This window comes from Coccidioides posadasii, chromosome 2 (genome assembly GCF_018416015.2).
Source record: "Coccidioides posadasii str. Silveira chromosome 2, complete sequence".
Taxonomy (NCBI): Eukaryota; Fungi; Ascomycota; class Eurotiomycetes; order Onygenales; family Onygenaceae; genus Coccidioides; species Coccidioides posadasii.
In genome coordinates, this window is record NC_089408.1 from 4,726,555 (window position 1) to 4,749,080 (window position 22,526).

Below are 22,526 nucleotides of genomic sequence, written 5' to 3' on the forward strand. Positions count from 1 at the left end.
CAGTTGGCCAAGACGGTTCGATTTTGCCGAATTCAACATCTCCACCCTCACCGCGACCAAGTTCTCGATAAAGTCAATGGAGATAATGGGCCGTTTAGTTCGTGTTTCAAGGTTCTTAGCACTTTCTACCCTGGGTTTTGCGTCTAGTCTTACGTATTCAGCTAGGGAATATTATTTGGCATTATTCTGGGGCTTGAGTTGGTGGTGATGTTCTGCTCAGTCGGGCTTTCGGAGTCTAGCGCTCATATTTTGCCCTTCTTTCATTCGAGGTGCAGCTTGATACTTGTGTAGCGCGACAACCTTCAACCCAACAAAGAGGGGGTGTCCTTTATTTTCTTTGCGGATGTCGGCTCAGGGTGCATTCTTACTATCAATACCGATATGCGCTCGAGAACTGGCTGGTGAGTGAATCCCTCCTGCACCAGAGACAGCTAACTGGAAGGTTGGGGTTCACTTCGTTGAAGACGGCAGATTCAAAACTAACTTATCTGGCCGTTATTTAGTCTAACATGTCGTGCGCGCAAGCTGAAATGCGATGAACAAAAGCCCCAGTGTTCCCAGTGCCGGAAGGCCTCGAGGGAATGTCGGCCCAGCGAGGGCATCGTGTTCCGACACCAGCAAAATGCGTCGATGAATAAAGATGACAGGGGAAGGCTGAAGGGTTTTTATTCGTACAAGAATACATTTGATGAGAATAGTGTGTGGTTGGAGATACCGAAGCAAGGTACGCATAGGTTAATTTTGAGGCTATCCGAGATGGGGACGTGAAGCTAATACAGACGACTGTTGGAACAGTGACTTTTATTGACGTTACCGATCCTTATGCCGATGAATTGGAGGCTTCTCTTGCGGGGCCCGAGAGCGCACCTACAAATCGACCATCGAATCTTTGGGGTAACAATGGACTGCAGCATCTTCGCTCAGCAGATACTCAGACTCATGGTCTTGAGGCCCTTTCCGCGGCCGCCACGGGAGACACATACACTTTGCAACAACCGCCAGCGACTACGGGACAAATATCCGTCAGCTCCACTGTACATAACAATATTCCCTTCGCTCAGACGGAGGCTCACCATACGCTGGGATCCATGCCATCTCCGAATCAAATACGGTCATCCATGACAGATCCTGCTTCCCCTTCAATATCAATCGCATCGAATAATAACATAAATTTCCTTCTTAATCCGTCTACATCAATTTCTCCACCAATCGATCCAAGCCTTCACGCACCCAGCGATCGCAGAGAGTCCCCTTTTCACCAGAGGGTCATTGGTTCCCAGACAAGGCCCGTCGAAACTGACCATGAGATTGCATTCTTACTCCGGCATTTCTCAGAATCTCCCGGACAGTGGTGAGTGTACGTGTTTAATATGCGATTATGTCCTATATCTAAAACGTTTCCCAGGATGGACCTTTTCGATCTAGGCTCTTATTTTGCATCGCACGTACCCATTAAGGCCGTTTCGAATCCTCTTCTGAAGTACGCCGCCTGCGCCTATGCCGCAAAACAACTTGGTAGAGTCAAGGGAGCCAAGGGCAACGTTGGTGGTGTCTGCAGCAGACAAGCAAGCATGGAAATATGGCCAGATGCAGACAGGGTTGACTGGTATTTCCATGGAGCTAAATATTACGAAAAAGCTATCCAACTACTCATGGAAGCGTTACAACATGACGGGCAAGGTCTTCCGATTAGCACTGCGGAAGGCTTAGGACAGTGGCAAGCAGCGGAACTGTGCAGTGCAGATGAACAGAGTCATCCTTATAAGCGACGGCGGAGGTTTTCAAACAGCCGAATGTCGAGCGCGAATTCTGATGAAGTTCTAGCTGCTACAGCTATCTTGTCCGTGTACGAATTTTTGGACGCAACAGGGCCGGCATGGGATCGGCATTTGAGTGGAGTAAAATCACTATTAGATATTGCAGAAGTTGGGATGATGCCACTTGAACAATGTGTATCCCCTGGAGAAACGCCTCGACCTCCCTTACGGAAAGCCAGCTTTTCCAAGGCTAGGAGGGCAACGTTTTGGAATTTTGCCAGGCAAGACTATCTATCAGCTTGTAAGACTAGTCTTTCGATATTTTTGAGCGTAAATGAGCTAACTGTTCTTAGTTATTAACAAGTGTAAATGCCGATTGGACACAGATGATCTGACTTTATGGACAGAGGCAGGGCTCCTGTTAAATGACATGGGATATGTTCAACCGAGTAATACATCCGTTTGCTACCAGGAGGGAGAGGATGTCATGATGGAAGACATGATCTCAAATGCCCTAGTCTGGTTGTCTTCAAAAATTGTTAATTATCTAGCAACCGACGATAGCAATGCGCGGCGAACAGAGACTGCTTTAATGGCCCGGTGGCAACAGCTACGAACTGAGGTCGATGTATGGTATCGAGGATTGTCAGATGCATTCAAACCGTGTGCGCGGGTTTACCACCCGCCCTCATCGTTGAAAGCGAACGAAGAACCGCACCCCTTCCAAGAAATTTGGTATAGCATTCCCATGTGTGCGTCAGCAATGCAGCATTACCACATGGCTCGAATCCTGCTACTTGTGAACAAACCACCTGAACCAACCGCCTTCAGAGGTACAGTAGCCGGCCAAGAAAATCCCCATCGGTCGGTGGAAGCCGAGATCCGCTTCCATTGTCTTGAGATATGTGGGATATCTTTGTCTAGGCCAGACGCTTCTGCACGGATAAACTCTGTCCAGCCGCTATTCCTCAGCGGTATACACCTTACTGACGATCGAGAAAGGATGACTGTTTTACGATTACTTCGAGAAATCGAAAGTGACCTTGGCTGGGCGACTGAATACCGTGCGGAACAGCTGCTGAAGCAATGGGGGTGGAATCACAACGGTGCTACATGACGGCCCTCAGTATTGAAAAGAAATATAAATATCTACAATGTCCAGCGCTTTGAACACATACAAATGAAAAATTCGAACATGGGTTTGCGGCTGACAACTGGCGCTTGGTTATTCCATACGGAGCAAACTACAGCATGCCATATTGAAGCTTAGCCGGCGACACTTGACTATCAGAACCCATCGACAAAATCTTCCAATTTTCCAGCTTTTCAGCTAACCTCCATGGTGATAATATCGATTGATGGAAAGAAATACTAGAGTGACCCCTTTTTACGACCAACTCCACACGAAACCAATTCGCTTACGATCCTCCATACCGGCCAGCTTACCGCTAAATTAATAGATTGGATGCGGCAAAGCACTTCCACAAGCTAATTCCATGGAGTGTTTGATGAAGGTTAGCTATCTCAAGAAACGGCGAGCTAAACTGCTCGGAAATATAAGCGGTTGATTATCCGAGCAATGAAAACTACTGGTCTTTCTCTATCTCTAGGCTGTATGGGCCCCAGTGTGAAATGCTACCTTTTTCACTTCGAAACCGTGATTCTGTGCAACTCTAAATATAGGCCTGGATAAGGTACTGCTGAGGTGAGCCGATCTCTGTGGCCCATTTTCTCGTGGGAAATGTGTGCCAAATCCTTCCTATTTTGATTATCGAATTTGTTTAGCTATGAAAAGGCAAACTTCGCAAATTAATGAACAAATTATTACATCCCTTTCAACTTTGAAGCTGGATCAGCACGTCCACAAGCTAAAACAAACTCATTCCATAACAGCATAGCAAGACAAACTCAGAACACGGTTCGGAAACCTCACATGTGTTGAACCTCCCCATGTTTCCTGTTTCTTTGTCACTACTATCGCGAAGTGGCAAATTATTGTTGAAATAACTGCCTTCTTGTCTCCAAGCTCGCTTTTGGCACATTGGCGGGCCCCCTTGCAGCGAATCGATTATAGCCATGTTTTGAAAATCCGTTTATATATCACTTTCACTAGTTGTACCTCAAGGCAGTACAACAGTAGCTCCGCGGCGAGGAATCCTACAAAAGTTGCTGCCGGGTTGACAAACCGAAGGGCGGCCTGGAATAGCGGAATATACGGGAGAACAAAACCAACCGCCATGATTATAGTCGTGGATGCCACCATGGCCCGAGCCGCGCGGCTTTGAATGATAGGAATTTTAGCAGTTCGCAAAAGATGGACAATTATGGTTTGCGTGAGAAGACTGCAAGTGAACACGATTAATTGATGTGTTTCGAGCGTACTGAGATAAAATTGGAGCGAAGCGTGGCTGGAACGAGCTGACTTACCCTTGCAGGAACCAGTGAGTGCGGAATAGCTTTACAGCCTCCGGATCGTCGGCGGTGCGAATGTTGTAGTAGAACCACCCAAGGCAGAACGTCAACACGTCGATGGTGGAGCTCGTTGGCCCAAGGACGATGATGAATCGGAGCAAGTCTACGTCACACATTAGTTGACAAAGGGAACCAAGCGATATATTAAAGTGGAACCCACCAATGGCGTCCCATTTTTTGGGCTCTTGCAAGTACTCTTCGTCCATTCGATCCCAGGGAATTGCGATCTGACTGATATCATAGAGCAAATTTTGGATAAGAAGCTGCAAGCTCGTCATCTGGATACAAGGAGAACAATTAGCATCTCCCCAGGGTTAGCTTTAAGAGCTGTGCATACCGGTTCAAATGGAAGCCATGCGCTGGCAATGAGGATACTGAAGACATTGCCGAAGTTGGACGAGGCAACCATCTTGCTTTTGTGTCAGCCCGATATTATGAAACAATTGAAGGCGCCCTACCTTGATATACTTGATTGTGTTCCCGTAGGTCACTCTACCCATGGTCACAGCATCCACGATTATGTTGAGGCCCTTTTCGGTGAGGATTACTGCCCAAAGTCAGTAGACAATTACTTAAGTCTTGTCTAAAAGGCGAGATCTTACCGTCGGCGCAGTCTTTCGCAACCCCTGCTCCTGAATCAACAGAAATTCCAACGTCCGCGAATCTCAATGCAACACAGTCATTAATCCCGTCACCGAGCATTCCGACGCAATCTCCATTCGCCTTTAAGCTCAAAATGACTTGCCCCTTTTGAGCCGGACTTAGCTTCGCGAATACTTTGCATGTTCTGATCACATCGTGGAATTGGTCTGTTCCTTCTAACCTCGCCAATTCCGGTCCCGTTATGGCCTGAGCGTCTCCTTCGCTGACGTAACTGACGAGGTTTAGCAATTGGCAGAGCCTCAGAGCGATTGGCATGTTGTCACCAGTGAGAATCCTGACATCTACTCCCAATCTTTGCAGCCGTTGAATTGAAGCTGCGGCATCTTCTTTTGGTGGGTCGAGGAATGTCAGGAAACCTTCCAAAGTTAGGCTGGATTCTAGGTCATCTTCAATGAAATCTTCGTTGCCCATCTCGGAATCTTTAACTTCCCTAGTGGCCACCAGAATCACTCTAAACCCATCAGAGCTGAGGCGTTCAGCCTGGGCGGCAAGCTTTTTGTGCCATTCTGCACATAAGCTCAAAGTCTTAGCCCCATCACGAACAGACGTACAAAGAGCTAGCACTTCCTCGTATGCTCCTTTACAGACCAATTTGAGTTTCTTGGTTGGTCCTCGAATAATGCAGCTTGATCGCCGTCTTTCAAAGGTGAAAGCAATCTCGGAAACCGCCTCGTAAGGCGGTATCTGCATTGGCTCTCGCGATTGGAAGTTGATAATGGCAGAGTCAATGCTTGTCCCTTGAATTTCTTGACACTTGGCGTTGATAAAGGCTAATTGGAATACTCCCCGGTTCCTCACACCTGAGCAATCGAGATAGTCAGAAAGCGTGATTTCGTCCTTTGTCAGTGTCCCAGTCTGTACAAAGACGAATTAGTTTGCTGACTTCTGTCCCAAGGAGTTGAGCAAAACTTACCTTATCGCTACACAGAATTGACATTCCTCCCAGGTTCTGGATTGAGTCGAGACGCTTAACGATGGTCTTTTTCTTGGAAAGACTGAAAGCTCCCTTCGCGAGGTTTGTGTTCACAATGGCCGGAAGCATTTCGGGGACAAGCCCTACTGCAACACTCAAGCTGAATAAGGCCGCATTTCCCCAGTTTCCAGTTGTCTTTCCGGAAATTCCCAAAACCTATATTGTAGTGCATCAGTATACAAGTTAGTATATTTACGGAAGTCACTCACAATCGGCACCATCGTGAGCATGAACCCAATTAACATGTAGGTCACGTTCCGGATCCCTCGTTGGAAGGAATTCACAGGCCGCTTCTTGTTCAGTTGCTTCATTATTGTCGCAATGAACGAATCTAATAACGTCAGCAACCATATTCGAATTTTACTATCAGAAGCACACTCACCATCACCAGTTCTCAACACCAAGCCTAGCCCACTGCCAGAAATGACGCTCGTCCCCATGAAGGCGACATTCTCAAGTTCGAAGAACCTGGGATCGTCCTTTTCAAATTTCGCAGGCTGCAGATTAGGAGTCTTGCGCAACGGCTCATTTTCCCCAGTCAACGTTGACTGGCTGATGTATAGGGATGACGCCTCCAATATTAAACAGTCGGCAGGCACAGTGAGACCGGGCCGGATGATGACAATGTCCCCCGGCACAATATCTTTGACATGAATTGTGGACTCTGAAGTCTGCGTGCCATCCAAGAATTTGCCCGAAGTTGGGCATTGTCGCCGAACCTTTGTGTCTGCGCTGACCGAAGACTGGAGCTTGATGACTGCGATGCTACTACGATATTCTTGCCAGAAGCGTACAGCAGAGGATATCAAGATCATCACCATAAGTATAACGAAAGTTTTCTTCTTTATATTAGCAAAAATGTCCGAATGATAAGTCGGAGTATAAGGGACTCACCCAGTCCGGCTGAGGCGTCGCGACGCTGATGATTGCTAAAAATACCAGCAGAATGGTAAACGGATTGGGCAGAATTAGAAGTAGTAACTTCCACCACGGCGGAGGATTTTTAGAACTGAGAACATTGGGACCAGCGATTTTTAGGCGTGCGTCGGCTTCAGCTTGGCTGAGACCTTGCCGGCATGATTGCATATACCCAAGGGCAGAATCTGGAGGAATGGAGGCAAATGCTCGCAGGATCGAAGGAGATGTCGAGTCTTTCGCGAGAGGCATGTGCCACCAATTGGCGTGGGTGGTCCTATTAACTATATTTGGGCGATCTTAGGTCCTGATAGGAGACGTAACCGACGTCTAGGGCGGTCTACTTACCATTTTGTCGGTTTTCTGGTTCGACTTTCTGACCTCCAGGCCATTTGCTCAAGCGTCTTAGAAGGAAGCGCATGTTGCCGTCCGGATGATCTTGGTCTTGAGTCTAAACAATAAAAGAGAGATTTCCCGCTTCGAATGTGGCTGCCACTGTTTGTCTTTCCTTGTCTGGACACAATCCTGTCAAGATAGCCAAGATAGCTGTGAGCAGCCTCCATCCGGGTGAGTTAAAATCCACAAGCGACTCGAATAACAATAGCAAAATATGAGCACCACCGGTCAGTAACGGTTGCGGTCATTCTATGGTGGCTTCAGCTGCTGTACTAGAACAACAGCTAGCACGCATGTGCCAGCTGATGGAACGAATTGCTTAACGGTCGCCAGAGCTGTGGAAACTACGAGCTGAACTGCTCGTAGTCAGATGCAGTTGGAAAAGAAATTGGAATGTGAGATGAAAGAGATACGCGACGAAAATCGGATATCTCAGGGAAAAGAAGTAGTGAAAGAAGTGATATGATGCTTTTCCTAATATCAATATTCGAAATATGTTATTGCTGGAAAGGTGTTAAAAGGAGATCTTGTGTTCAAACTGAGCGCCCGAGGACTCTATATAGATGGACTTCTGGAAATGTAACCATCGGAACGCCAAAAAAAAAAAAAAAAGAGGAAAAATCAATAAGGCTTACGACAAGCATGGATGGTGCCGGCTGGGCAGAGTGAAAATTCTTCTGTGGCTTTGAAAGACCATCCCAGGTCTTGAAGTTTCCGAGGCTCCTTGCGAGCAAAAGCCTCTCAAGTGGTGCGGTTTCGTCAACGATTATCAGCCCTGAAAGTTAAGCTTTGGTTTAACGGCTGTGGATTGGAAGATTCAACGCAAGGCTAATACTATTAAAGTCTATAGGGCCCTGTTGTTAACAAGCGTCGATCCCAGGCCGGGTGTTACCGGTCAGTCCTCCTCACCGTGCTTTCAAAGCCGTTGGAGGGTTTGATCTCGTTAATCACAAGTTCGAGCTTCCGTGTATCCTTGATATACTCGCACCTTTATTCAAAACTTCGAGCAGATTTTACCCAATTGCCTAGCCACGGTTGCGCCAACTCCCTGACCTTGGACAAATCATCAACCAACACCTTTGGTTGCGAGATGCCGGTTTTGATGGAATGACTTCGATATCATTGGATAAGCCTGCCTGATGGCAAGGAAGAGTCGATGGCTGCTTGTAAACCAAGGCTTTTCTATCCTATTCAACCGGAAGATTTTCGACAAGGGATACGTAAGTTAGCAGGTTGCTGGCAAATCAGGATACATTTGATATCTTTTGGGCACCATAGCTGACTATCTGCACGTGTTCCTGACAAAAAATTTCGTGACCTAGTGCATTTGAAGGGGAGCCAGGCAGATCTGCTGCAGCCTTCTAACCATGCCTTGGATCCTTGGATCGTTGTGTTAGCTACGTCTCTTTTATGATGCCACTGGCGTTTGTACGTGCACGTAAGACCAAATCGGAGTGTCTCCGAGAAGATCTAGCCTCTATCCCCCCAATCATGGGCCACTTAACAGCCCATGAGCGACAACTCCTAGGCAAAGACGAGAAAAGATTTATTAACTCCGAAACAAACGTTATCCTGAGCTCTGGCGGCTGTAGGAGAGGCTCTGACTGGTTCCATGGCTCATCAAAGACATGCCCCAAACGTTGTCTAGCTGCCAAGTTGCCAGCTTCACCCGGTTCTTAATATCACTTTATGAGTGGGATTCCCATTGAAAAGGAATATAAACTCTACACCGTGCATCCTCCATGCATTCTTCTCGGGACTAAAAGTCCCTCGGGCGGCCTCTATATGTTTGATATTAGGAAATGAAAACAAGCACATTCAACCACAACGGATAGGGCCATTATCTTCGTTATTCTGGAATATAAGTCAAACCATTATTCTTCCCCTACCAGTTTATCTAGCGCATCCCCATATATCCAAAGTGTCACCCAATCCTCCTTGCGGATCGCTCCCAGACTCTCATACAATTTCAGGGCCGGTGCATTATTCCGCAGACATACCCACTCCACTTTCGAACCATTGATTCTTTTTGATTCCTTGGCTAATTCTCTGATCAATTGTCTAGCATAGCCTCTCCGTCGATACTCTGGTCTCACATAGAGCTCTTCTAGGAGCACTCCTGGTTCTGCACGCCAGGTGGAGTAGTTATAGTAATACACCGCCATGCCAGCAGTTTCGCCTTCGGGAGCGATGAGGAGAATAACCCTCGCGTATCCTGGCCTAGGAGATTGTGAGGCCGCTTGGTCCGACGGTCCTTCGAAGATGAGTGTCTGCTCGAGGGTGGATTCCGTGGCCTTGACGAGGTCCAGAGAGTTGGTGTCCGAGGCGCCTGCTTTGATGAATGCTAGGATGGTGGGAACATCTGTACTTTGTTTATGCTGCAGTTAGTCAATCAAACAAGGGCCAATCTTTTCGCCAGGGAATGAGAAGGATGCGAGCGGAGTTGCTGAGAGCGGGATAACCGCTCGGCATAACGGCTAACTCCCGTACCTTGTTTCGTTGCGTGGCGAATACTCGGCAGGCCCGACATGCTTTTCTTGTTTCCCGCCAGTATGTTTGCGGATCGGATATGGTGGTAATAACTTGACTGATTGCTTATCGACAAATTTTCATTTGAGTAACTACAGTATTGACGGCCATGCTTCGGCTTGAAGTCGCCGCTCAATCGTATCGCCCCACGCCGAAACTCCGGCTCAAAGATGTGGGCTGTTTAGCATGGGCTAGTTAACGGTTCGCGAACAACAAATAGGACTAGTGCATACAAGTGCCACATAGCATTCGCTTAACGCCACAAGAAGTACAGTGAAGGTTGTGACTTGCAGCCACGTGCCTCAGCACCAGGGCAAGGATTTGAAAATAACAGCATTGATTAGCAAGTGCGTGTCCAAAATACAAATTACACTTGAGTTTCATTGTGTCCTTAAACTGCAAACTGTTAACCATAAATGGTTGGATGCTGTTGAAGGTCGGACCTCACAATGCATTTATTTGTGTTGCACGCGAAGAAGTATGCTGGCACGGACGTACTACTAGCAGGATTTGTCGTTGATATGAAGATCGTCTGTCATTCAGTTGTTTTCGCAGGTACTCTGTACATTCCTTCAACTGAAGTTCATTCTTTGGTGTTTGTTTTGGTTGATATCTTCCGAGGAGCCACCAGGCATGTAATCCTGATAGTTAGTTAGCCAGAAGTGGAGGCCTGTACCTAATCAGATAGTCACAAGTACTGGATAATAAATTGTGTGCTTCGTACAGAGTACAATCTCCCAGTAACAACTGGTTAACTGTCACACACTATAAGGCATTTGGTTCTTAGTTCATAGTGGCCATAAATAACTAGCTGATGAGTGGCCTAAGGCATTGAGATGGAACTTGGAGGCAAATTTCTTGATGGTCTTTCGCTCTACTTTTAATTTCTCCTTAATCCTGCTTGTGATATGTCATGAGTTCCCCTTCTAGCGTACCGAAAACATCCCGGTGGAATTGGCCAAGGTTGCCGGTCCCGACTTCGACGCGGCGGCCAGCCGGCGAAAGCTTGTTCCGGCCCAACGATCTATGGATGGATCCAACCCCTCCCGTGGGGCATCGAAGTTCCGCGTGTTTATCAGACGTCACCACCAAGCTTCAAGGACAACGAAATCTTACATCGGCCTTTCTTTCTTTTGCTTCACCATTCTTATTTTTGCGAATCTGACCTTCACCATACTCCTGGTACAATATACCCGATTGCGCCTGGACTCGCAGTCTGGACGCTAGAAATGCCCCTCGAACGGCAATTGCAATACTATTGTTGAGAGGCAGAGTGTATATAGCTCTTAGTATACATTGATATACTCAATACTCGGTATCTATATCAATTTATCTTTCTCTCTGAGATTTATTACCAGGGAAATATGTCTCCAGCACTCTTTTTTTGGCGAGTTCTGCACACAATGGAAAATAAGTAGTTCTAATGGACAAACATCATGTCTTGTCCATTATACTATTTCCTTTCGCTTTTCCGACCTACCTAACTGCTACAGCTATTATGTATACTGATATTCTATAGCTATTTCATTACATGCTACACTTCTCAACTTGCTGTTGTGACGGTGTTATCTTGTTAAAGCCCTCTCTGAGCCTTAGCATTTCAGCATGCGAAGGAGACACATACTTTTAGCCTGGTGAGGGACTCAACCTAACGATGAGACAACTAGCACTCTAAACTAAAATCCAGGTACGCAAATCTATGGTCTCGAACCGTTGACCTCGTAGGAGATTATGCGGGCGATGAACTCTTCATAATCGAAGGCGACTCGCTTCTCCTTCACGTATTTTCGGACAAGCAGCTAGACTTCAACCCCGGGTTCCAGCTGCTCCACGCAACCTACATCCTAGAAAAGTTCCTTCAGGGATTACACCAGCGAAAGTGTAACTTTCACCTTGTCTTTTTTAAGGAGCATGCTCAGCTTTGTGTGCCTCCGAATGCTACCCGAGATGTCTACTGCAAGTGTCTTCTAGCTCGGGAAGCTATAGTGCAGCATTTGCAAGGTAATCTTAGCACAGCCGTTCCTTCTATCAAGGTCAAGCTGTTCGATTCATATTGGTCCACTGACTTCTTGAATTACTTGACTACTTCGGCGACTTATTTCATCATGTGCCATGACGGTGCCTTTTCTAAGATGGTGCCTGGGCATGGTTCTAGTTCCGGCTCTGTTGACGATAATCAAGATGACGACAACGATGGCGATGATGTCGTGGAGGAACTCGATGACGAAACGGGCATCCTTTCCCTAGTTGAATCTCCAGACGCAGATGGTTCGGAAGAAATAGACGATGAGGATGCCTCGGACAAAAGTTCGATTCAAGGGCCCATACATGCTCTCGGATTTCGATATATGATAAATTGGTTTGTTGGTCGGGGTTATAATATAGCTCTGGTCAATGGTATAGAATGTCGGGATACGAAGGTCGTCCACTGAACCTAATCCCGCTGTTAGAAAAGTCCAAGAGCTAATACAGAATAATATGCAGGTTATGGCAATGATTATCGAAGGAAATTCTCTGGTAGCCAAGAAAATATCTCGGAGGCTCGCTGGTGAGACGCTTCATTCTGACAGCCGCTTCGAGGATGCAGATAGCGACTCCGATTTGGAGCCTAACTCCGCCAGAGAGATCCCTTTTCTACAACTTACTCGCTCAAGTCCAGCCGAAATCTTCGAACAATTAGGTAGCTCTGAAAACAGAGAAATTATCCAAAAGCTTTTGGATAGTGTGGACCGCTATCAAGGTGCGGGTCTAAGCCAAAGAGAACTAGTGCTCATTGTGACTCTGAGTTTGATGTTCAAATCCGGCCTCCTGAGTGCTGGAGAGACGAAAGCTTCATGTGCTTTGATCTTGCATGCAGCTCTGATGCATGAGTGCCGTCTCACTGATCGTGTAGTCAAACCTGCAGACATAGTCACAGGAAGTCACTATTTTGAGAGCTTCGTTGGTGCTGCACACATGGTCCTCACGTCCAATTCGTGGAGAAAAGTTGTTACAGATAACTTTATACGCTGTGACCTTGCAGACTTGATCGATGGCCGGCTCTTCTTCCATTCCTTAGGTAGACATGCTACCCGTGCTAGTTTTGAGCCTTCGGTCATTTCAAAATTTGACACTCTCGCATCCTGTCTGGAGCGCCTCTGCGGTGTTTGCTTACAGCTCGAACCATTAGCTCTAGGTGAATCAAGCTTTACCCTATGTTCCTCTCCTAATCTCTAACTTTCCATAGGGGATCAAGCGACAAAACAGGAACTCGAAAAGGGCAAAACTGTTCCCACAGACAAGAGCACCAAACCGGTTCTCCCCTTCAGCCACCCTGTCTTTAATACCCATCTCGCTCCTGTTCATCTATTACTTGATAAATCTGAAGACCCGAATATGAAGAAGGAGACCTTTAGGGTGTTCAAAGAGCTCAGCCACTGGCATAATCACCATCATGCAGTTGGTGGCAAGAGTAACGCCATGAAAATGACAGAGAAGCAGGCTTTTTTTGCAAAACGACGTAACCAGTTCTTCATGGCTGAGATGAGGGATTATGCAGCCAGCTTAACCAACGCCACAGGCGGATTGCTTGAGCCGGAGACGGTATTTGTGCGCTCCGGGAAGGATACGAAGCCAAAGCCATCAAGTTCATCGAAGGCTATAGAGCATCCGCCTCCTAAATTTAAGGAGAAAAAAGGCTCCACGAAATCTAGCGCTAAAAATAAACCTTCTGTAAAGGATGTTGCTGCAGCCGCAAATGAGAAAAAGCGCAGCGAAATGGTTGAAAAGCAAATTCAAATATGGATAGCCATGAAGGCCATATTCGACAAAGAGACTCAACCCGCAACACGCTTTCTTAAGGCGAAGCAGTATCTTGCTACTCGTCCAAGTCACAAGCGGGCAATCATCCAAGCTGAAGTTTCGATCTACCTGCTTAGCATCTTGGTCGAGTTATGGATAGCCAAATGTGTCGCTGGTGAACGGCGTCGTTTCCTCCATATCGCGGCCTTTATTTGGGATATGGTTTGTAGCATGGCGAAAATGAAGGAAGCTATCACATTAGAGATTGCCTCATACCTTACCAACACCATTAAGGCCCTTGGACTACCAGCAGAGCTTGACATTCATCCAGGGCGAAAATTATCAAAATCATCTGTCAGTTCTCCGGTCTTTCCTTCGGGAAAAGTGGGAAGCTTGGATATTGGGCTGTCGCCTACCGAGTTTCAACTGCTCCATGCTGCTCCATTTTTGGATAGGAATATGGGCTCGGCACCCGATCCTCGTGTCCGCGACTTCGAGCCAGATGAGTGGCAACGTAAAGTATTAGATGAGATTGACGCGAAGAGGAGCTTATTTGTGGTTGCACCCACCTCCGCAGGAAAGACCTTTATCTCGTGAGTTACCTCCCTTTATTGTTTCTTTTCCTAGATTATGATTTACGTATCTTTGGCTGGCAGTGCTAACACCGCATCTTAGATTTTATGCTATGAAAAAGGTCCTCGAAGATGATGACGACGGCGTTTTGGTATACGTTGCTCCAACCAAAGCACTTGTCAACCAAATTGCTGCAGAAATTCAGGCTCGATTCTCCAAATCGTTCAAACACGGTGGGAAGTCTGTATGGGGCATACACACACGCGACTACCGCATAAATAACCCTACAGGTTGCCAGGTTCTGGTCACAGTCCCGCATATCCTGCAAATAATGCTCCTCTCACCGGCGAATGCGACCTCATGGTCGTCGCGAGTGAAGAGAATCATTTTTGATGAAGTACACTGTATTGGTCAAGTTGACGATGGTGTTGTATGGGAACAGCTCCTTCTTCTTGCCCCTTGTCCCATTATAGCGCTTTCAGCCACAATTGGAAACCCACAAAAGTTTTGTAAATGGCTCCAAATGACCCAAAAGGCGAACGGCATCGATCTCACAATGATCGAGCACAGCCACCGTTACTCTGATCTTCGAAAATATGTGTACAAACCACCCAAGAGGTTTCTTTTTAATGGCCTTCCAGCCTCTGTTCCATTTCCCCCCCGGCCTTGACAATGCGGCTGGGATGGCGTTTATGCACCCAGTAGCATCTCTGGTAGTGGATCGTTTGAGAGGAATGCCGGACGACCTAACTCTTGAAGCTCGCGATTGCTGGATGTTATGGAGGGCTATGATGAAATATCAAAGTCAAGATTTTCCAGTTGAAAAATATCTTGACCCCGCGGTCGCTCTGCCTAACGTTATTCGCAAGGTCGACATTGTCCACTGGGAAGCAAAACTAAAGGCCCTGCTGAAGACTTGGATTGAGGATCCAAAATCGCCATTTGAAATGGTTCTAGGGGATCTAGAACATTCCGTGCGTGCTGCAAGCCGGCCGGAGGTTCAAATCTCGTCTGGAAAGATCACGACATCAGAAAATCCAAGAAAGGTTATTGCGCGCCACTACTTGAACACGACTCTCCCTTTGGCGTGCTCGCTGCATGAGCAAGGAGGTCTTCCAGCACTCTTTTTTAATTATGATCGAAGTGGTTGTGAGGACATGTGCCGCCATCTCCTCGAGCAGCTCGAAAATGCTGAGAAACAATGGAAAGACTCGAGTTCTGCCTGGAAAGATAAACTTGCTGGTTGGGAGGCTTGGAAAAGTTCTGAGGAGAAGTTAGCTAAGAAAAACCCAGCAGAAGCGAAAAAGAAAGGTAAAAGAAAAGATGAGGGCGATGGCATATCACAAGAGGATCGTATGCGAGAAACACTGAGCCCTGAGACCAGCTCTTATGAGCTATTCGACCCTACAGCTCCAGTGGATGGATTCCATTTTGCGGATCTTAAGAAGCTCACACCCTCAGAATTTGATGAGTATGCTTTCAGATTGAGAGGACGATCTGATGAGTGGCTAATCAAAGCTTTACGCCGTGGTATTGGTGTTCATCACGCGGGTATGAACCGTAAATATCGTCAGGTTTGTGAGATGCTTTTCCGTAAGGGATACCTGCGCGTGGTGATAGCCACTGGAACTCTCGCTCTCGGTATCAACATGCCATGCAAAACTGTTGTTTTTTCAGGTGACTCTGTTTTTCTCACTGCGCTTAACTTCCGTCAGGCTGCCGGTCGTGCCGGTCGTCGCGGCTTTGACATGCTCGGAAATGTTGTCTTCCAAGGCCTACCCTACTCAAAGGTCTGTCACTTGCTCAGCTCTAAACTTCCAGATCTTAATGGGCATTTCCCGATCACAACAAGCCTGGTTCTTCGCCTTTTTGCGTTGTTACATGAATCAAAGCTAGCACCTAATGCAGTGAAGATGATCAACTCAGTTTTGTCATCTGCACGCATCTATCTCGGCGGAGGAGAGGCAAAACATTCTGTTTTGCACCACTTGCGATTCTCTATTGAATACCTACGTCGTAGCCACCTTCTTGGCCCCACTGGTGTCCCTCTAAACTTTGCAGGCTGTGTGTCCCATCTCTATTTCGTCGAGAATGCTAGCTTTGCTTTCCATGCATTGTTGAAAGGAGGCTATTTCCATCGCTTATGCGAAGATGTTAATCGCAGGCCCAAAGTAATTCTCCTTAATATGATGCTCGTTATGTCACATCTTTTTGGGCGTCGATGGATTCGGCCATCAATCTTGGAAAATCTCAAGATGGCATCCAAAAAGTCTACATCGCTGGTTGTCCTTCCCCATTTACCACCAGAGGCAGCCAAGATTCTGAAGCAAAGCAACCAAGAGACTCTCTCAATCTATAGCTCGTATGTCAAAACCTTTGTTGATCAGCACATTTCAGAGACAGATTGCACTCTTCCTCTCACTGGGATGAAATGCGGGGGGGACCGGTCCCTTGAATCGCTAAAGACTCCTTTTTCACGGCCTGTCCGTTATATTTCCGCGTTTTACGCTTTATCCGGGCATGAAGATAACTGGGAAACCATTGCTGATCTTTGCACAACGGTACGTAATGGTGTTTGGTTGGAGAAGACTGTTGTCCCTTATGTGGGAGTGTTTCCCGACGAAGAAGGCCAGTTGCCACTGAATGCGTATCTGTACGATTTCTACAAGCATGGGAATGATCAGGCCCTCGAGAAATACAACGGCATTCGCAAGGGCGATATATGGTTTGTGCTTAACGACTTCTCCCTGGTCCTTGCTACCATTGTGACTAGCTTTGAGAACCTCCTCAAGCTCTCACCAGTGGTGGACGCCGATATGCTGGATGTCATGGGCACCGGTGATGCAAATGAAGAAGAATTGGATGTCGAAACTATTCAGAATGAAGCCAGCAACGTACCAACGGGAAAGCCAAACCCTACGGATCTTCCGACAGGACAAGCGCCATCAACAACTAGTGCTTCATCAGCTATTGTCGCCGTGCCTCGTAGAAAGGCGGTTGCTGACAGTTGGGAGGACGAAGCGGAAGGAAACGAAGAAGAGGAAGAGACTTCTAAGTTAGTGGAATCAAAATCCAAGAAGAAAGAGAATGACCTAGAAGATTGGAGACGAGCTCGGGATGAAGTTTCCATGTCTGCAATTGGTGGGAAAGACGAGAGAATTCTCAATGTGCTAAAGAGCTTCAAGTTATTGCAGACGGAATTCAACCAAAAGTTCAAAGAAATGTGGGCATGATTTCGGGCCATTGTGGACAGTATGTCGGCTTGTTATGGGGTCCCAATGGTAGGTATTGCGGAAGAGTTCTTTTTTTTCCTTTTTTTGAATAATGATTGGGAAACCGAATGTTGATTCTTGAAAAGCAAAGCTATTATTTTGTACGGGGTAGGGTGCATTGGAGAGAAATTGATTAACAAATACCCATGCCTCTGTGGTAGCTCTCCCAGAGTTTCTTGATTTTCTGTGGCAGCTTACAAGACAGGGGAATTTTGCCGATTGTCTACAGGGTATTCCGCAATAACACAAAATAGAGAGCAAACAGATGCAATTGCCAAAATAATATATTTGCACAAAGTGCTTGGTTGGAAAATATTTACAGCCTGCTGCCGTATACCGCCATTCATCAATGTTGTTGGAGAGTAATTAAATATCTTCATCCCTCTTGGTCTTTATAGCCCTCATTTCTTCTCCCAGATAGCTGCGTATCTCACCGCGTCTCCGGAAGGATAGCCGCTGACAACGATGGGCGTATATCCCTGCTTGTTCAGCTTATCAAACTCCTCCTGATATCTCTTGGAAGTCAAGCCGTGTCTTGCCTGCCAGGCAACACTGTTGTCCTTCTCCCAGATAGCAGCATAATAGGTTTTTCCGTTGACGGCATAACCATTGACCTGGACAGGTCGGAATCCCTTCGCCTTCATTTCCTCCGTCTTGGTTTGGTATTGCGAGCTAGTGAGTCCAATGCGAACTTCCCATGCGACAGATTCCCGTTTTTCCCAAATACCAGCAAATCGAGCCTCTTTGCCAACAGCATATCCGCTAACATGAACCATACGGTAACCCTTACTCTTCAACTCATTGAAGACCTTTTGGAGGCCCGCCTGGCTCATTTCACGCCGTGCTTCCCATGGTCCAGTCTTAGATTTATCCCAAATAGATACATATTTGTCATCTCCATTGACAGTGTAGCCGTTCAAAACAACGGGGTGATAGCCTTGGTCCCGAAGCTTATAGAAGGTTTTATCGAATTGAGCGCCGCTCTGGCCATGGGTTGCTTGCCATGCAGTGGTGGATACCTTCTTCCAGATACCCGCATATCGAGGACTGTCGTTGTCGGTGTATCCGCTGGCATAGGTAAGGCGATAGCCTTGAGAAAGGAGGTCGTCGAAAGTGCTCTGATACTTTTTAGAGGTAAGGCCATGACGAGCCTGCCAGGCTGGGACAGCAGAGAGCGGGGAAGGGACAGGAGAAGGAGCTGCACGTTCCTCGTTCACCGGGGCCGCCTGGACAGTCGCGACTGAAGCGACCGCTAGGGCGAGAACGGACTTAAGAAACATCATTGTTTCGAAACAGGGTGAATGGAATGCTGTACAACTCGGTTAGTATTATATCGTCATAGAGGGGACGACCCATCCTCAAGCCATAGGACTCTCCAATACTGACCTGATATCCCTTTGACGAGAAACAAAAAATATGTCAAAACGAGCGAATGTCTTCAGAAGGAAAATATAAAGGAACGAATGGTTGTCGAGGACAAGTTTGACAAAACCGGTGCACTTTCCACTCGAACCTTTCAATCTAGATATTCGGTCTCTTTTATATCCCATGGCTCGCATTCGAGCCTCAGTCCGGCCGCCGTAAACCATGCCATTCCGAGCTGACACTGTTGTTTTCCAATTTCATTTCTTGCCAGTCGCCATCTTTCAGCCTTTGATGTGCTGCGGGTCGGAGACGCTAAAACTTTGAAACTCGTATACGCCCAGAAGAGCCTCGTCAAACTAGTTATATAAGTATAGCGTAGGCATAACTAACAGTTGTCGCTTGGCGGCCTTGAAGGCAGGTCGCTTGGCATCCGCGATCATTCAGCGGCATCAAATTTAGATGGATTTCTTTTTTGAAGGCACAACAGCAGTACAGCTGGCCATCAAACAGGCATTATCCTGCATGTTTTCCTTTTCTGCGAACCGAGTACGGAGTCCGGAGTAGCATTCGGCAATTCTTTGCTGTCGAGGGCACCTTTGCTGACATTGAAAATCTTCCCGTTCGGTAAATTGAGGGTCATGACTGGGGAGAGTTGCTCGTATTCTTTCCCTCCACCAATTCGACTTCTCACGGTGGCCATGTATGATTGCTTTTGCGGCTCAAGCTTGGCGGCTGGGGTGTCGCGCTGTCGGGCATTAACCACGCCGATCTCCAAAGTCCTGTACGAACAGAGCTTTCACCGGGTGGACTTTAAGACATGTCGATCCCTCCATGCAAACGGGAAGCAAATGTCAGGATAATATGTTCGGTCCTCAGCGCTGCCCCTGGGATTTAAATATGGATGAGTTTTGGTCGACTTTCCCTTGCGAACGAATAACTCTACGGAAAGCTTGAGAGGCCGGAAGTGTGGAATTCAGATCCCTCTACGGAGTACTTCGTAAAGATGCGACTTCTTCAAAGCTTGCTTATCGTCTTGTCAAATCATAGATCGTTTCTGGGAGTTCAGTGATGGGGCATAATCCGCTCTCCATCAGTTCATGCGATGTGCCCGTACAGAGTACTCCGTACTTCACACAAAAGCCATGAATTTCCAGGCTCCCCAAGGCAAACTATGGATTTTAAGGATTCACTGGACTCCCCAGGGCAAACCACCTATTTCACACATGAGCCATGACTTTCTAAGCTCCTTAGGGTGTACTTAGGTTCTAGAACAATTTATCCTGGCTGAACCCACAACTTCCTCAGGTCATACAATTCTACTGAGACAGACCACAAAATTTCCAGTTGAAAGCCACACTTTGCTGATTCCACAGGGCAGACAATGCACTGAGACAAGCCACATGTTTCCATGTAGTGCTTTTCTCCAGGGCTTTTTTTGCTGCAGAAATCTGAATGAACTGAGGCAGGCCATGATTTCAGAATAAAAGACCAACTTTCCTCAGAGCATTTCTGAACCTTGAGGCATCAACAAGATCAGGGCTTTTTTTTGGACTGCGGCAAGCCTCATTCTGCAAGGCAACATTTCGCCCCATGGATAACCACCTTTCTTCATTCAATGGCCATAGATTTTGCTATGTAAACCTTTGCCTCAGGGAGAGCTGCCTTCTTCACTCACAGCAACAAATTTTGCTCTTCCCCCATGACAGCCTGTCACCCCAGGGGCGCCACATTTCTTCACTAAAAACTGGACTTTTCAATATTCCCTGAGGCAGCCACTTTTTGTTCTTTGAAGCAATAGATTACAATATTCTCCAAGGCAATCTTTAAACTATTTTGAATGAGCTCTGAAAGGAACCTGAATATCTCAAAACTTGTTATAAATTAAAGAGGCTATAATTTCAGAATGACTATATCAATACAGGAAAAGTAGTTGACCACTCAAACAATGCTGTGTTTTCATATGATAGGAGCTTGTAGACAGGCCAGCCAAAGAAGCCACAGGTTAGAGACATCACCATGGACAGAGCTCTCAAGTTCATCAAGGTACAAAGAGGAGTTTCTGAGCCTTCCTTGCTGCCAACTATTCTTTTCCACATTGATGCTGCCTAGTCATCCTGAGCCTGATACCGTGTTTCGAGAAGTGCACCGGGTTGGCCGGCGGATTGCTGCTGAACTCGAAGACTTGCGCAGGACATGGCCCTTCATCGCCCGATCTTTGGAGAGCAGCGTATTGCCCTCAATGTGACCCAATACTGATGGATCAGGCGTCCTGGTATCCAAACTCCAGACTAACCTTTATTGAAAAACCGACTTGATGGCGTGACTCTCACCATAACGAGAGGGCGCCCCAACGTCAAACACACGGACTCTGGAGAAAGAAGAGGTAGGGATATTTCGCAGATTGCATTGGTTAACTCATCGTCTCAGATAGAACCAGCCAACCCATTGGATTTAACCATGGGCAAGAGTCGCAGGCGATCGCGAACCCCTCGAGGCGGCCGCGTCTCTGTTGCTGGGTTGATAAGCAACGCATACCTGTAGCCATGGTGCGAGGGAATAAGACGCTCTGAGACTGGCGATCTTTGTATGTTTCCGTTGATTTGTTTCTCTTGATGAGACGACGTTGAATTTCGCTTTCAAGCCGCATGTGGCTTTTCCCAATCGGGAAGGAGCGTCGTCAAACGTTGAAGGTATCACCAGCTTCTTCCTACATAAGTACTCTACTCGAAATGACAAAATACGTCCCGCGTCATTTATGCACCGGACGGGAACGCTACTCGCAGTAGCTTAGTTTACGTCTCTGCTTCGCATCAGGGAGACCAAAGTAGTCTTGACATAATAAGGGGCTCAGAAGGCTCTCAAAGGAAGGGCACTATAATTTCGAGTCTGAAATGAAGTTGTATAAATTCTTAACGTGTGTTTCCCCTGGAACTTGCCGACTCCTCTCCGCCTTTCCAATATTCCCCAACGAATGTCCCTGCCATGCACCCAAAGCCACCTAAGAGTATCGAAGGTAAACCACAGCCATATTGCAAGCTTGAGAGCCAGTCCTCAACGGTCAAAATATCCAGCAATGGAACTGAATACCAGTGACCGTATGTTCCAGCGTAACCAGATAAAATTGTAATGAACGGCTAACCGACGTCAAATCTCTGTGATGCTTTATTTCATATTGTCGAGGGCTTCTTTTGCTGAAGACTCGAAGATTTCAGTGTCGGGTTCGGTGTCAACCGGGATATGCATCACCGTAATCACAGCATGGGTACCGCCATTCTTATCACGCCACTCTTTGATCGTGCTCGGGATTTTGCCAGCGTTTGGCTGGAGCTGGTAGCGATGGCAATCGACACCATTATGCTTGGTGATGCCGTCGTAGTCCCATCTGACACCGTAACGAAGGAGATCGGCGGGGTTCTTGGGCCAAACGGTCTTGCCCCTAGCAACGGTGGGTTTGAAGAACTTTCGGAGATCAGCGGGTCTAGAGATGACGACTTCGACAGTCCAGAGGAGTTTCTTCGTAAAATTTCCCATGGCTCGGGTCTCCTAGGATAAGTGCTACGTGGGTAGATAGATATATATCGGGGGAAAGAGATACAATGGAGTATAAGGAATAGAGCGTGGATGGATAAACCTCTAACTGTTGAATAATCTGAGAAGTAAATTGGGATTTTGACGCCATTTAAAAATTGCCAGTTCGATCATAATGCTACACCCTTCGAATGACTCGCTCCCAAGTTCAGGGGGTGATAGAAGAAGGGTTTGTCAGAGAAGGACGGACTGCTGTACCATCGATAGGCCGTCAGTTGCCAGTCGAAATGCATTGAATGGCCC

The 22,526-nt window shown here is 47.0% G+C and overlaps 7 protein-coding genes across 7 annotated transcripts; 2 read left to right on the plus strand and 5 right to left on the minus strand.

The window, feature by feature from the left end:
- Positions 1 to 88: 88 nt before the first annotated feature.
- On the plus strand, positions 89 to 3,198 carry D8B26_003980 (uncharacterized protein). Its single transcript, XM_003071570.2, has 5 exons — positions 89 to 401; positions 504 to 724; positions 796 to 1,351; positions 1,406 to 2,058; positions 2,111 to 3,198. Exons 1-5 carry the CDS (start codon positions 382 to 384, stop codon positions 2,872 to 2,874), a joined length of 2,214 nt encoding a protein of 737 aa, XP_003071616.2. The 5' UTR covers positions 89 to 381; the 3' UTR covers positions 2,875 to 3,198.
- A 62-nt stretch (positions 3,199 to 3,260) lies between these two features.
- D8B26_003981 (uncharacterized protein) lies at positions 3,261 to 7,638 on the minus strand. The gene is made up of 11 exons (XM_003071569.2): positions 7,129 to 7,638; positions 6,760 to 7,064; positions 6,248 to 6,704; positions 6,075 to 6,196; positions 5,806 to 6,021; positions 4,832 to 5,747; positions 4,688 to 4,776; positions 4,567 to 4,638; positions 4,390 to 4,507; positions 4,185 to 4,332; positions 3,261 to 4,099 (listed from the first exon to the last, which is right to left on the minus strand). The coding sequence occupies exons 1-11, from the start codon at positions 7,199 to 7,201 to the stop codon at positions 3,826 to 3,828; spliced, it is 2,790 nt and encodes a 929-aa protein (XP_003071615.2). The 5' UTR covers positions 7,202 to 7,638; the 3' UTR covers positions 3,261 to 3,825.
- Positions 7,639 to 9,050: 1,412 nt separating this feature from the next.
- D8B26_003982 (uncharacterized protein) lies at positions 9,051 to 9,706 on the minus strand (the record flags this gene model as incomplete). The annotated part of the gene is made up of 2 exons (XM_003071568.1): positions 9,051 to 9,538; positions 9,667 to 9,706. The coding sequence occupies 2 exons, from the start codon at positions 9,704 to 9,706 to the stop codon at positions 9,051 to 9,053; spliced, it is 528 nt and encodes a 175-aa protein (XP_003071614.1).
- A 1,604-nt stretch (positions 9,707 to 11,310) lies between these two features.
- On the plus strand, positions 11,311 to 18,627 carry D8B26_003983 (uncharacterized protein; the record flags this gene model as incomplete). Its single annotated transcript, XM_066124328.1, has 7 exons — positions 11,311 to 11,339; positions 11,393 to 12,125; positions 12,190 to 12,880; positions 12,932 to 14,078; positions 14,161 to 14,567; positions 14,629 to 17,339; positions 17,417 to 18,627. The coding sequence occupies 6 exons, from the start codon at positions 11,311 to 11,313 to the stop codon at positions 17,289 to 17,291; spliced, it is 5,670 nt and encodes a 1,889-aa protein (XP_065980408.1). The 3' UTR covers positions 17,292 to 17,339; positions 17,417 to 18,627.
- D8B26_003984 (uncharacterized protein) lies at positions 17,627 to 18,613 on the minus strand (the record flags this gene model as incomplete). The annotated part of the gene is made up of 1 exon (XM_003071566.2): positions 17,627 to 18,613. The coding sequence occupies one exon, from the start codon at positions 18,611 to 18,613 to the stop codon at positions 17,732 to 17,734; it is 882 nt and encodes a 293-aa protein (XP_003071612.1). The 3' UTR covers positions 17,627 to 17,731.
- A 349-nt stretch (positions 18,628 to 18,976) lies between the features above and the next one.
- Positions 18,977 to 19,395, minus strand: D8B26_003985 (uncharacterized protein; the record flags this gene model as incomplete). Its single annotated transcript, XM_066124329.1, has 2 exons — positions 18,977 to 19,051; positions 19,246 to 19,395. 2 exons carry the CDS (start codon positions 19,393 to 19,395, stop codon positions 18,977 to 18,979), a joined length of 225 nt encoding a protein of 74 aa, XP_065980409.1.
- Positions 19,396 to 21,857: 2,462 nt separating this feature from the next.
- D8B26_003986 (uncharacterized protein) lies at positions 21,858 to 22,226 on the minus strand (the record flags this gene model as incomplete). The annotated part of the gene is made up of 1 exon (XM_003071565.2): positions 21,858 to 22,226. The coding sequence occupies one exon, from the start codon at positions 22,224 to 22,226 to the stop codon at positions 21,858 to 21,860; it is 369 nt and encodes a 122-aa protein (XP_003071611.2).
- Between the last annotated feature and the right edge of the window lie 300 nt (positions 22,227 to 22,526).